Raw genomic sequence first — 15,280 nt, forward strand, 5'->3', positions numbered from 1 at the left:
GTATCATACCTGAAGAGTAGCCAGGACAAGTTGCCATGATGTACCAAGAACAGCTCCATGGCAGTGAGCTAAGTTGAGTAATGTCCTCATACATTGAATATTTTTTGAAGTCAGCTGGAAAGAAAAAAAAAAATCAAAACACTTTTTTTATTATTATATAATAACAGTGTTTCTAGGTGAGCTGGTTTTGGCTGGGATAGAGTTAACTTTCTTCATAGTGGCTCACACACTGTTGCATTTTGATTTTGTGATAAAAACAGAGACACACTGAGATGCAGAAAGGAGCTGGTAAGAAGGACAGATCATTTACAAGTTGTACTTACCATTACTGTTCCCTGTGGCTGAAGAGCTAAGGGTTGCCCTACTGCTACAACTTGCTGATGAGACTCACTTGAGGGACTGATCATTTGAACATTCTGTCCCTGAATGGAATATGCTAGAGAAAAATGAAAAAAAAAAAAAAAACAAACAAATTTTAAAACCAGTACTAACTGCAGTAACAACAACCACCACTGCTGAGTGATGGCAAACGTACTCCTAAAAATGTTTTCACAGTATTAGTTTTAAGATAGCTTACACTTCATTGAAATACTTAACTGAAACCTTTAGTTATATTTAGATTATTATGTCATTACCTTATGGGGTTAAAGGAACTAGTAGTAATTTCTCCCTCTCTTTTGCAATATATTAATATATTTGGTGTCAAGACTAAAATATTAGTGCTAAAATGCTAAGGTACGAGCCTCAGATTGTCTTAACTCAGTCATCCGTGGTTATTAACTATAAATGGTATAACTGTGCGCTACCATTCTGCTAGTGCCCTCAGATTTAAGGTTTCACAAGTGCTACCTAGTGGAGTATTCCCAATACAGGGATATAGGCAACCCTTTTTATAATTCACTTGTTAAAAGAAGAGTAACCTAAGTTAAATAGTATTAAGTTCACTGCTTCAACTCCACAGAGATTAGTGTAGCTCAGTCACATGTACTGCTTCACAGACTTGTGATCTAATAATACATTTAGCTTGTGAGCTGGAGAAAAGGTTCCATTCTTTGTTCTGATACTATGGTATTTTTGTTTCACATTAAGAGGTCTAATATTAAGCCCATCTGCCTATTCACCACGTAGTTGCAATTCTGGCTACACAGAAACTAATTTTCAAAATCAGAGATAGTGTATGATTGTGTATCACATGGCATGCCCTGTGATTTACAGCATTATCTCAGAATATAGGAAGCACCAATTGAATCTCTTGGAAGCTCAATAGAGCTCAGAACTTAAGACCTTCTATTTACTCAGTAAGTACTCCCAATCACTATACAATTGTAGAAAAGACTGTAGCACACCACAAATGTAGGATCTTCTAGTCAGATACTAATTATCTGAGTTTCTTGACAGGGACTTTTTTGGAATTTGAATGCCTTAATTACATATTCTGAGAGATCTTCAGGATGACAGACAGATCTCCTTAGAATATGAACTTCTGATATATGCTAAGCATCCAGGGAAGTTTTAGGTTGACTAGAATGATACATATCAGATGCTGCAAGACTAAATAGTTCTGGAAAGGAGGCTGTCTAGAACCGACTATAGATTTTGAGTAAATTTAGTATAGCCAAGTGCTATATGCCAAACAACAATACTGTTGTGCATCTTTGTAATCATACCCTGATAAAAATATGGGTACAGATTTATGGACAATATACAGAACAAAATTAAACATATTTAAATAATAAAGAAAAATCCATATACTTACATTTGCTGGACAGAGCAGCAGTTGTGCTGTTTAACACAGTAAGGGCGTAGTGAGGAGGCAAGGAACCTTTGCAAATGGCAGTGATAAAGGCATCTCTTGATGTTACAAGACCCAGTCTTCCACAAAGTGCAGCCATAGTCAATTCTGCTTTTAGAATATTTTCAGTAGCAGCTTCGTCAGTGCTGAAAAACAGTACACATTGTTCAGTAAAAATTAACCCATGGCACAGAAGGCAGCTAACCAAAAGTGAAATCAGTGAGAACTCATACTTTGAAACTGGCAACACTATGAATACTGAAGAGCAAGTGTAATCAATCAACAGAATTCTCCAGATCCATTTCCTATAAAACTGGTCCTTAGTTATGAATGACTTCGCAAAGGAAACTATAAGGAGATACTAATATCAGAAATTAGTGTCTGATAGCAAAAGACTCTTTGAAAGCAACAATAAAGTTACCAAGGTTATTACTTAATAACCAGCTCTTCCAATTGAAAAATTGTACATTAAAACAAGTACTGAGATATTATTTATGCTTTTATAAACATTAGTCACAACATGAGTAGTATCATTTCAACATGTTTTAACATTCATAGTAATAAAGGAATAAAATTCATTTAAATAGTTTAAATGCAAGTCTGAAAATCTGATTAATTTTTCTATATTGAAATATTTTAAAGGTTTATTTTAGTATTTTGGGGACCTCCATGTAGTTTACTTGTAACAGATCAGTCTAACCATCACTAACCCATAGATGCCTCTCTACTTATGCACTACAAACAGCTCTCTCAAACAACTGTCAACCAATATAAAAACTCAGTTCAAAATACAACTTGGAATTGAAAAATCAAGACAAACGGAAGACCAAATACCTTGCATCAAGTAGGAGGGATAATGCAGCAAGAAGACCACACCAACAGGCATTGACCATTTCTTCCCAGACAGCTCTGTTAACTTGAATAAAATGCATATACTTGTTTATAGTAGAAATGCATAATTGAAAGTTATTAAAGACAAATATTATCATGAACATTCAGTGTTTGCTACCAGAACTTTTCAAGTTTGTGTACACACATATATATATATATATGCACAAACACATATGCATGTGTATACACACACCATTACCACTTAAACAGTCACATTTAAAGTAATATTGCTAAAGCAAAAAATGTCACCAGTGCAATGCTTATTCTAAATTACATTTTAAAAATCCTATGAAGGTATATAGAACTATTTTTAATCTCTGTTTATAAAAACAAGCAGGCGTAAGTTCATAAATGCGGGACATTGGGTAAACAAGAAATACACTACTGAAATTTTTCAGAGAAGGAAAAATCTCTCTCCACTCACATTTACATTTCCCCAGGTTCTTAGATATTTTTTTCACTTCTCTAGAATAAAACCAATATAACCTAACAGAGCTATAATCTGCCCATATGGATTCCCACATTCCTCCCTCCCTCTGCGAGGCCGTGGCAAGCCCCCAGGCACAGCGTGTGCTGCCTGCAGCACCATGGAGAGCTCTGCACTGCTGAGGCCGCAGACCCTGCTCCAGACAAACCCATTTCCTCTCCCTTCTGCAGCTCTGATGCCTCGGTCCAAACTTCAGCTCTAGAATCTCAGCTTCCTTGTACACAAGCCAAGATCACTTAATACCCAAGTCTTTTTGTACATACATATACAGAGTCCTCATATGCTATACAAATACGAGCTGTAGTTGGTATTATTTCCACTTTTAAAGAAGGTAAGTTCTTCCTAAAGTTCTTCCTAAATAAATACTTGCATCTTATTTAAAGTCTTTCCATTAAAACATTTTTCTTTTCATCTTGCTAGTAGAAATAAAATTTTCTGTAATATGGCCATAACAGCCACATTTCTTCCATTCAGGCTGTCCGTTAAGAGCTAAGGACACAGGAAGGCAGAACAGTAGTTCTGGAGAACAGAGTGTCTATTATCTCCCTCACATCCCACTTACATGGTATTAATACTGTAGAACAGCATTAACACACCATGAGGAGTGTAGGGCTAAGGTGCAAGAGGACAGAAACAGTGTATCAGGTCAAGTTTTTTAAGATAACTGCTGCTCTGTTACAAAACAAACGAACAAACCAAAAAATCCTTACTTCATTAAAAGTTTTTACATAAGATTTCAAAACAATAAATTCAAACAACAAAGCATCAACTCTCTTACTCCTGCTACACATAAAATTATTGTACGTTATATAATATTTGCATTTTCAAATACCTAGCTCTTTCTCTGATTGGTCAGATACAGACTGCAAGTCTTGCCGCTCTGAAGCTTGTGCTGGTAATGAAGTTGTCTCTGTCATGGTTTGATTGACTGTCTCTGCCTCTCCCAATTCTCCTTCAATCATGGTAGTGATACCACGGACAAGATCCAGTAAACAATGAAATGCCACCGACATGGCATAGCCTTCAGGAATTGTAGGTGGCTCTACTTTGTCCAGCATTTCCAAACTAAAAAATTGAAAGCATGACAAGCAATCATGTAATAGTGCAACTGTGAGTAAGAACAGCAACAAAAACAAACGTTCTCAAGAAAATCAACTACTTGACTATAAAGTCACTAATGAAAAGAGTAAATGAGACATTAAATAAAATAGTAAATGAAAGGGTACAAACACTGAGTACAGTATTTAGACCTGCCAATAAATATTTTAAGACATTAACACACATAAGCATGCATCACTAAATGAATTATTCTAGCTTCATTATTGTTTCATTTATAAGGCTGTTCCAAAGAACAGAAGCACATAGGAACAACAGAGATGTTAGGTCAGAAAGTCATGACAGTGTAAATATTGTTAGAACAAATTGATAACAAGTCAGATGTTTCATGGTTGTTACTTTCAAGTCCATACAATGAGTCCATACAAATGGAAAAGCCTGCCATAGGAAGATAATATATGACCAAATATCCATCACCTATATGCACAGGTAGACAATGTAAGCTACTTGTACAAAGAGGAAACATTTACATGATTCACTGCTGTATTCATACAGCATTCAACATCATTATTCTGGAACTGCAGCCTCATTGCTACTTTTCTTCATATTTTACCTTAAAAGCCCATGAAGAACTGCTGGGTTACAAATCCAATAAAACTGTAGCTGCCACAGCAGCAGTGTCTGCACAAGGCAAGGTGTTCTGTTACAGAAACCACCTGCTACCCCAACAACTACTATTTCATGATTTGCTTTACAAAATGTTGTTAGATGGACTAGGCGTTCCTAGTCTACATACTAGCTACAACATACCAGACACTTTTATACTGTAGTGCCACTATTCCTTTCTGCCCAAAAAGCTTTCTTCAGGCTTAACGTCCTTAATGTTTGTCATTGCAGAGCCCACCAGAAGACATTCTAAAATTGTTATACACTATAGCAAGGCCTAAAAGAGAAGAGTTATACAGCAGTATGGTAGAAAAAAAAATAATCCAACAGATGCTAGAGCCATAGGGGATATTTGGATCAGAATCCAGAGCATTTGGACAAAACCGTTAAAAATCAGACCACCTCACCACACAAGAAAAGCCATAAAATGCCAGCTAAACGAACACCTCAATAATCACTAACATAAAACAAATCCTTAGACAAATTATAAATGAAAATATTTGTTACAAACAAAAAAGATAATGGTACTTACTAGGTAGCTTTAGCACTGCCTTGTACTGTTACATTCAGGATAGGTATCCAAGTTCCTCTGTACTCGAAGGCAGGTAATACAGTTGCACCGCCCCCCATTCCAAGCACTCCAGGGTTTGTCTGTGCTGATCCAGTGCTCCCAGATGCATTGCTTCCTGTTGAGGAAACCAAAGTATTAAAATTAATCATTCTCACAGTGTAATTTCAGTGATCAGCAAACATCCTTTTTTTAAGTTGAGACGTAGATTAATCTGAGACGCCCTGCTCAATACATCACCATCTCCAATACAAAAAACTATTTCTGAGCTCCCCCTGCTGTCTACAACATAGTATTATGTGCAAGTAATCAGTTTAAATGGTGTAGTGGATAGTAACTGCCCTACTTTCAGTCAGAATAAAACGTTCTGTGAAAGGCATAACAACAGCAGCATGCATAAATCACTGAATAAAGTGAACTTAAATAGACTGAATGAAATAATACATATATTATTGAAGTTTCAAACATATTTAAATAAAATTTAAGGACTATTTGAATAGTTGCATTTAGAAGTAGCAGAAAAGTAAGGCTAATCATTCCAAGAATGAAGCTTACTGCAAACTAAAGATTTCAGTAATGAAAAGCCACAGAAGAAACTCAAAGAGAACTCCAGTGTGTGAATTTGCACCATCCCAAGGTACAAATTAACATCACCAAGGAAGAGCCAGCAATGTGCCAAACAACAGCTAGGGTGGAACAAATTTTGGTGCCAATGCAAGAAGCCAAAAATACAAACCAAACAAACAAACACAGATGAAAAGACAAGGAAGTCTGTATATATACATTTCCTGTACATATAAAGAAGTCTGTATGACTTTTTTCGTACAGAAGAGGTATACATACTAGGAGTAGGTACCGCATGTGCAGATTCCCAAAAAAGGTGACTCACAGCACCTAACTTCAGAACAACTGCCATTTTGGTGTGCTCTCTTTTAATTATGTAAAGAGGCTGAACTACTAATCCAGACAATATGAATACATGCAAAAACATATGGGAATACACTTCAATACAGTAAAGCTCAACAGGTTAAAAGCCAATACCATACTGCTAAACTGGTCAACCAAGCACTGCCACTGACATGAACACAACTGCACTGGTGCTGTTTTCTGTGATCTCACCAAGCAGTCACACTTATAAACTATTTTTTTTAAATCATCTTAACTCCTTACAGTGGTAAAAAGGCTTATACTAATGAAATAGTGACACAAAACTTGACGCAGTTTTCACCTTCTCCCATGAAATGGCTACCCATTGCAAAACTGAGGCTCTAAAGTCAACCACAATTGAATAAAACAGCCTGCTGCTACAGGACTACCACTGCAGCCAGAAGATTCAGTTCAAAAATTAAGCATTGGTATGTTCTTCGTTAGAGGTGGCCACAGAAGGAAAAGAGGCACAGAGAAATGCATAAGAAAAAGAGATGAAAAAAGCTCAGATGAGAAGAATTGAAAAGGTAAAGGAGAAACAAACTGGAATTATAATCCAGAAAAATAGTGACAGCACTAAGAGTGTGTCCCTTCTGCAGTGCTGTTTCATGCAAAGAAAAAACGTAAGTTTGGAGGAGAATGAGTATTTGGTGAATGGCTTCTTGTGTGTGTGCTGTGTGTCATATGATGAAAATACGCAGTTTTATGCTTTTCTAATTTACTTAAGTGCATTAAACTAACCTAGAAGTAATAGAATTCTTCTATCAGCTTCTATACAGATAACTATCAAACAACAACATAAATTTCTTCACGTAAGCAATGTTAACACCCACTTGTAATTCAAACTTCATGAGGGAATGCTAGGAGGTATGAGTCTAAACACAGACTTTTTAATTTTTGCTAATTTAGTAGTAGACATGAGAGATAATAAACATAATTAAAATATAATTATCTCTTTTAAGAAGGCATGTCAAAAGACACCCTTAGAAATTCTTATGTTGTTTGTTGCTGAGGTTTCTGCTTCCAGAACCCTGGGAATAAGCAGAAAGCCCTAATTGAGATGTGACTACCTGCAAAGGGATTAACAGGAAAACGATTCTTCCTTATGCCAAATATAAATATACTATGTGAAACACCACAACCCCGGCTGCAAGAAAAGATAATTAAGTTTAGTTTCAGTAAGCGACTTTTTTCAGCTTACAGAAAAAGCTTATCCATAAAGCACAGATCCATCTTTTTACTCTTTGGCTTCCTCAGTCCAATTTTGTCCCTAAAAATCCAGAAGAATTTGCTATCACCTCTCAAAAGAGGAAGGAAACACACTATCTAATTAATTTCAGTTGCACACAACCCTCAATGACATCCCCCCCAAATCAGACAGAATTCAGTCAAGTTTATACTAGTCAAATATTAGAAATACATCCCTCATAATTTCCCTCAGAAAAGTTGCAAAACAAGGAGCTTGTAGAAGCAGATACAGATAGGTAGGACTGCTACTCTGCTGGCTGTGAGCAGTCCTCTCCATGATACAGATACATATGTAAAATCATTTTGTGTAACAGACCTGAAAACTAGCTTGTCTCGAGCTATCACCTAAATGAATGCTGAAGTAGAGAATTGTATCAAACCAAATAAATTCTAATGTGATCATTACAAAAAAAAAAAAAAGAGTAAGGACAAAGCTTTACCAGTTTGGTTTGGTGTCACTGATGTATTCCCTGTGCTTGGTACAAGAAATAGTGACTGGATGAAGGACCCCAGAGCATTCACAATATCACGGAAAACTTTTGTGGAATGTTGCTTCATATCATAGGATTGACAAAAGGACCTGAAAAGTATTTAGGAAATATAAAAAACATTTGACAATTTGGAGACTAAAAGCACATTTTAACTGCAAATATTTAGGTGAACAATAAACTTTAGTTTTGAGTAAATGTTTCTTTGATGCTGGTGAGACAGAGAGGGTTTGGAATACACAAATAACTGTAATAACTTCCTGGATAATAAGTATTACCTACTGATTTATACAAAATTATCTTGAAAAGTTTATTGCATGTAAATTTCAAGATTCTAGATATTTACGATGTTTTAGGAAGCGTTTTCCACCAGAAAAAAAAAATAAAAAGATTTCTTAAAATGTAAGTAAAAGTGAAATTTGATGTATGTTATACCTTAATAGCTGAGGCTGCACACAAAGCCTGTGAATAGATTCTACTGCAACAGCTCTTAGCCACTGTGGTTTGTCTGCATCCAGAAACTTAACCAGCAATGACAGAAAGATCTCACATTCTGTTACCTAAAAGAAAGATATAGTTTATAGCCATTAGATAAAAAATAAAAAGCCTTCTGCAGAACATTTTCTCCAAAAATCTTCTGTTTCATCTTAGGAGTCTCATCTTTGTGCAAATTTTGCGCAGGATCTAAAAAATACCTTCACTAAGTATTTACTCAAAATTATGCAAAAAACATACCTACTAATCTGTTTTGCCAAGCTAATACATATGCAATTGTATTGAAAGAGTTAAATTCTTTAAAGATATTTCAACAAAATTCATAAACGTGCTACAGTAAACAAATGAAAATGAAAAAGAAAAGAGCTTTTTTTTTTTTTTTAAAGCAAATACCTAAAATTTGGGAGGTACAGAACAGCTGAACATGTGTTTTTAATGAACATTCTGTAAACAGCTTTAGCAACAAGAATCAAAAACCTCTTAGCAATTATTGTCAAAATGCAGTAATCAATGCTATCTAAAGCCAGAGAAGCAATATAAGAAGATTAAAAAGGTTCCCAAAATCTTAATTGAAAGAAAGTGAAGTATAGAAAAGACAACAGTTAACCTACTCAGAGTATTTGTATAAGCCCACATTTAATAAAATAATATGTGTAGAATACATGTAAACACAAACACACATAAGAGGAAGACAATATTTAGACTTTTCTTCCCTCAGTATAGGTCAACAGTTCCCAGCAGGTAATTAATGCTATTATTCACCGCAGTACTAGCATATATCCAGAAAAAAAAGAATTGCATAAAGAAAATTTGAACATAATCTTACCAGCAAACTGTAAAACTGCTTAATCAAAACAGAAACTACTCTCAGCAAACGCATACAGATGGGGAAATACGGTTTTTCCACTGGTGCTGGGGAAGATGATGTGCTAGAACCTTGTCTGAATTTGATATTTGGGGAGAAGAGCTTTATAACAAGAGGGCATACCCTTTCTTTAAGAAGAAAACTGAATTCTTGATGCTGAAAGAAAAAAAAAAAAAGCATTTTTCATAAATTATAAACAGACACACTTCAGTTGCCTTCAGTAGCTCTGCTTATGCATGTTATTTACATTTACTGTTAAGATAAAGTACTCCGAAGTCACGTAAATCTTGGTATAAATTAAAAGCTCATGGAATGAAAAGGAAGAAAGACAACATTTTAAAGCTACCAAAAAAAATGATGAAATCACACAGTCAAGTTCATACGTACACTCCTCTTCTTGTATTTTGCAAATTAAAATAGCCTGCTAAAACATCATTTATTATATATTAACCTTCTTAATTTCTCTAATGTCTGCCAAAATGGGTTACTGTAATATTATGGTGTCTTTATGTATCGTAGATGCACACAAATCATAGTTGTGATTGCTACTTCTTTGCAAGTGTTGCAAAGTTACAGTTTTCATTGAGATACTACAAATTAAATTACAGTGCTGTATCCATAAGTGTCACAAATGATACATGATAAGAAAACACAACTCTGGAGGGGATGCAACTGGCAAAATAAAAAGTGTTACATAGTATTACATGTTCCACAAAATGCACAAAGTATGAATGATAGAAAAAAGTGGACAAAATGCATGCAATACGTCTCTATCAAATAAAAAGAAAAATCAAGCATAAAAGCTACAGGTCCTTTTGAAGGTAGTATTCCCACTAAATTAAAGAGAAGTTAATGATGTGTAAATATTACTACACACGTAAAGAAAAGACTTCCTAACTTTCCCTGCAAGAACTACTCACTTGTAAAAACACTTGTGGAAAGTCATTGAGGACTGACTCAAGAAGTTCAAGGCCAAACGTTCGGGTCATTTCCGTCATACCCACGAGCCAGTAAGGAGCATCAGCATTAACTAACTGACAAAGATCCTTAAAAAGAAATACAATAACATTAACATCCTCTGCACAGTCTTTTACTGTGATAATTTTTGAGTCTACAAAAAAATCTGCTCTCTGACTCCTAGTAATTTTCCCACTTCAACATAATTTTTCCTCAAATATTTTACTTAAATTATTATGAAATAAAAATTGTTTGTTAATTGACTGGTATCCTTGTAGTAATTGTGTTTATTCTTGCCCTCAAAGATATCTCAAAATTAGTGAATTTGCTAAGACAAGAAGATTTTTATTGGTATGAAGAATGTAAATTATTATTTTTCATTATACATTCTACATTAATATACAGTACCAACACAAGAACTAAGACTGTGGTAGCAGTGTTTGGCGAAGGCAAATAAGAATCTCAAAGTTAATGCCAACACACATGCTTAGCTTTTCCAGTCATCCCTCTCAGATACAGCATATCATTGTCAATTACAATAAACACACGTAAGAAGGCCTGAAGCTCTGGTTAAGGACCTTACCAATATGCCAACAGCAGATTCTGAGATTTCTTACAGAGACACAGAAGCACCCAATCATAACTGCAAATGTGTAAGTATATGCTGCCCAACTACCTGAAAAAGCATATATGCATCTTTAGCACATGGCTTCAGTGTACTGACAGATCTTCTGTTACTATTTCCTTGAACCGCAGCTGGCTGTTCGATCGTGTCTGTATAAAAACAGAAGTCAGTTTTGTTAACAACGGAACTGTTCAAAATCAAGTACATATTAAGCGTTCTTACAAAGAGACCCTAAAAGAATGGCCAGGCAATTCTTCAACAACTTACCATTTGTAGAGGAATAAGGATTAGATTGAATATCAAATATCACGAATACCAAGTAATTCTTTACAATGCATGTTCTCTTGAGAACTGCTACTGTCACCCATTTCATGCTAGGTAATCTAAACTACCCTCACTTTATATCATAAAATACTTTCGGTTGGAAGGGACCTTAAAGATCATCTAGTTCCAACTCCCCTTGCCATGGGCAGGGACACCTCCCACTAGACCAGGTTGCTCAAAGCCCCATCCAGCCTGGCCTTGAACACTCCCAGGGACAGGGCATCCACAGCTGCTCTGGGAAACCTGTTCCAGTGCCTCACCACCCTTGGAGAAAATAATTTCTTCCTAATATCTAATCTAAACCTGCCCTCTTCTAGTTTAAAACCATTTCCCCATGTCCTATCACTACACCCCCCGACAAAGAGTCCCTCCCCAGCTTTTCTGCAGGCCCCCTGTAGGTACAGGAAGGCTGCTGTAAGGTCTCCCCACAGCCTTCTCTTCTCCAGGTTGAACAACCCCAGCTCCCTCAGCCTGTCTCCACAGGAGAGGTGCTCCAGCGCTCTGATCACCTTCGTGGACCTCCTCTGAACTTGTTCTAATACATCCATGTCCTTCTGGTGCTGGAGGCTCCAGAGCTGAACACAGCCCCCCAGGTGGGGTCTCATGAGAGCAGAGCAGAGGGGGGGAATCACCTCCCTCAAGGCCACTTGGCCTTGGCCTCATAAGGTTCATGCAGGCCCACCTCTCAGGCCTGCTCAGGTCCCTCTGAATGGCATTTTTTTCCTCCACTGTGTCAACTGCACCACACAGCTTGGTAGCATTGGCAAACTTGCTGAGGGTGCACTCGATCCCACTGTCCATGTCACCAACAAAGACGTTAAACAGCGCTGGTCTTGATATTGTCCTCTGAGAAATACCATTCCTTACTGAACTCCAGCTGCACATTGAGCCATTGACCACAACTATTTGAGTGTGACCACCCAGCCAATTCCTTACCCACTGAGTGGTCCATCCATCAACTCTATGTCTCCAATTTAGAGACAAGGACATCATGGGGGACAGTATCAAATGCTTTGCAAAAGTCCAGGTAAATGATGTCAATTCCTCTTCCCTCACCCCAAAGTCCTTTGCAATACTAACCCAAAGACCATCCCTCACAATTTGAAAAAAAAAAAGTATATTTTTCATATATATATGTGTGTACATATATACATGTATATACACACATCTATCTATCTATGTATACTGACTGACACAATGGCTGAGGATGTCATCACCTTTGAATACTAATAAATGTACAAAAGACCTTAAAAATGAATAATGTCTGATTGTTTTTATAAAGTTTATAGATTTTTTTTTTACTACTACTTTATCTGAAAAAATATAAACGTCTAACATGTGTCCAAACAACAGGTTAATAAAAGCAAGCAGAGTAAGAAGTACGCCCACCTTTATATCGTTCATCTTCAGCAACCACTCTCTCAAATACAACAGTAACTACCTGTCGCACTGTAGCTGCTGCAGTGTTATTCGTGATATTATCTTTTGTGAAGTGCAATCGAAAACAAAGTACAATTGCCTGGAAAAAAAAAAAGAAAACACACACCTTACAACACCATATCTTTACCTTTTAGCTAGGAGTCAAGATAGCTGATTGGGAAATATTTTCCACTATAGCTTCTCCAAAGGTTGCCTAAAAAAAATCTTTAATAACTTTAAATCTGAAGAATCAGAATATGTTTATGGATTATCCTAGCCAAAAATCTCTTTAGCAATCCTTCCTAAAAGTAAACTAGAATTGGTATTAAAGACATTATGATGCACCAATAAAACAGTAACTACCATACAGAAAATACACCATAATCACTACCAAACAACTTGTATGGATACTAACGCCAAAAAAAAGACATAGGAATTATAAAGTTAATTGTAGAAAGGTCAGACAACTCCAAAGCTAAAATTGACATAATCTTACACCATTCTTCTCCTATATTAAATTGCAATAGTTTAACAACCATGTTGGCTCTGCTGCTATTACTCTTCACTAAGGTGTATATTTTAATATGTCACTGTGCTGGCAGTGACCTGAATAGTGTTTCCCATTGGATTTAGTATTACCTCTAACACATTATAATTATTTATTTTATAATTTATTTTGAAATGTAATATCTGTATGTGTGGTGAAACCTGTATTTCTTGTTCTTTTGTCCTTATTTCATGTTCTTGCACAAACGTGAGCCACACCCAGCCATGCTGAGCCACACAATACGCACAACTTTCCTTTCTTGTGGACTCTGCTCATATGGCATCCCCCTCCCATCTTAGTCTGAAATTTTACAATACATTATACACCTTTAGACTTTCAGAAGACATTGCATGACTGTGTAGTTTAACGTAACTGCAATGCCTATATTGAGGGCCTTTACAAGGTTTACCAGTAAGTTAATTTCAATCAGTCAAGCTGAAACATGAATATGCAATACACGTCTGCCTCATAGTCATTTTCACCAAGAACTTTTCAACACGGGGGGGGGGGGGGGGAAATGACACTACTTTCAAATACTTCTCAAAAAAATCCTAGGGGAGGGAAGCAACAAACCAATCCATGATTCTACTCATGTTAAGTAAGACTTATATTTGGTTAATGCAGAAACTCTACTAATTCCATACCTTCATGAGAAGTATGAAGAAATAAGTAAGGGATATTGAAAAATGTGTTTGGGAGACACACACATATACATGTATATATTTTTTAAAAAAATATAATTAAGTGAATTAGGATGTAGATGTCAAGAACCCAAGGGAGCAGGAGGAAGAGTACAGAGGAAGGGGAATTAGAATAAACAAGGGACAAAATGTGTAGTGATGTGTAGCACATTGCCACGAAAGATATGGGATATGCAGAGGAGAAAGTTACAGTAGTCTTAAACAGCAATTGTCTCCTGAATTCAAACCTGGTAAAACAACATTATTGCAGGTTGCTAAAGAACATCTGCTACCCAGTTAAAGAACAAGAATCCCATTTTCTAAATGAATTCCATTTTCTTCAAAAATGATGTTTCTGCCCTAGAACATAGCATCTAATTTCGAAAATGAGCATCATTTGGAACAAAAGAAACAAGATGGTGATAAAGAGCCTGACATAGTTTGCATACTCACCTCAAAATGAGCTGACTGACAAAACCTTCAGTCTTCACTAAGTTTCTATTTGGTATCTATTTTTCTATTTAATTTCTATTTTTTCATTTACATATTATTTTAATTTTCCATTATCATCCTGTGTTCAGCAGACATTTATAACCTGGCTTTGTTCTCTTTTCATGTTTTTATTTTCCTTGTTTAAGTATATTAATAATGCTTTCAATATCTACACATTTAACAACCTGGGTAGTTATTTCTCTAAAACTTGAAGCAAAGAAAAACTGAAATCACTCCAACAGAACATAATACCTTAAAAATATTCTTGAATTCTATTCTCTCAAAAAAAACTCATATCTCTCATATTAAACTGACACACTGAATGCAGAGCATAACAAAGACAGTAATTCACAATGGTTTGTTTAAAAAAAAAATCTTCCTTATGCTGGAGATAAAACAAATAAAATGAAGTCTAGAAAAGGGACTTAAACAGAACTTTACAATTCACAGGTGGGTAAATAGTGTTGTTCCTCATCTTGTAGTTTATGATTAAAATGATCAGTATACTTACTTTTTGTCTTAGTTGTAACATAACATCTGAAATTGTATAATGTTTAAAATTTTCATAATGTTATTTCAGTTCAGACTGAAAGAGCAGTAACTGGACTACCTAGGTAAGAGATTCAGGCCAGAGTGGGGGGGCAGCTTCTTCTAATATTTGCTGCAGTAGTGCCAACTTACACTGTGCTATGTGCTAATTTCACAAATAGAAAATTTATAGATATAGAAATAGAAAAGTTAGTAGATCAGAAG

The 15,280-nt window shown here is 35.8% G+C and overlaps 1 protein-coding gene across 3 annotated transcripts in view; it reads right to left on the reverse strand.

The window, feature by feature from the left end:
* MON2 (MON2 homolog, regulator of endosome-to-Golgi trafficking) overlaps nucleotides 1-15,280 on the reverse strand; it is a 70,829-nt gene that overhangs the window by 37,421 nt on the left and 18,128 nt on the right. For all 3 annotated transcript variants that reach the window (XM_082760352.1, XM_082760353.1, XM_082760351.1), the window contains exons 5-16: nucleotides 12,779-12,908; nucleotides 11,117-11,214; nucleotides 10,404-10,529; nucleotides 9,445-9,639; nucleotides 8,559-8,683; nucleotides 8,076-8,215; nucleotides 5,425-5,578; nucleotides 4,003-4,235; nucleotides 2,627-2,708; nucleotides 1,757-1,938; nucleotides 324-436; nucleotides 10-114 (exon numbers count right to left, since the gene is read on the reverse strand). In XM_082760352.1, coding sequence (XP_082616478.1) covers nucleotides 10-114; nucleotides 324-436; nucleotides 1,757-1,938; nucleotides 2,627-2,708; nucleotides 4,003-4,235; nucleotides 5,425-5,578; nucleotides 8,076-8,215; nucleotides 8,559-8,683; nucleotides 9,445-9,639; nucleotides 10,404-10,529; nucleotides 11,117-11,214; nucleotides 12,779-12,908 — 1,683 coding nt within the window. The remainder of the gene's footprint in view (nucleotides 1-9; nucleotides 115-323; nucleotides 437-1,756; nucleotides 1,939-2,626; nucleotides 2,709-4,002; nucleotides 4,236-5,424; nucleotides 5,579-8,075; nucleotides 8,216-8,558; nucleotides 8,684-9,444; nucleotides 9,640-10,403; nucleotides 10,530-11,116; nucleotides 11,215-12,778; nucleotides 12,909-15,280) is intronic.

Source organism: Aythya marila (assembly GCF_965140915.1).
Source record: "Aythya marila genome assembly, chromosome: 1".
Lineage (NCBI taxonomy): Eukaryota > Metazoa > Chordata > Aves > Anseriformes > Anatidae > Aythya > Aythya marila.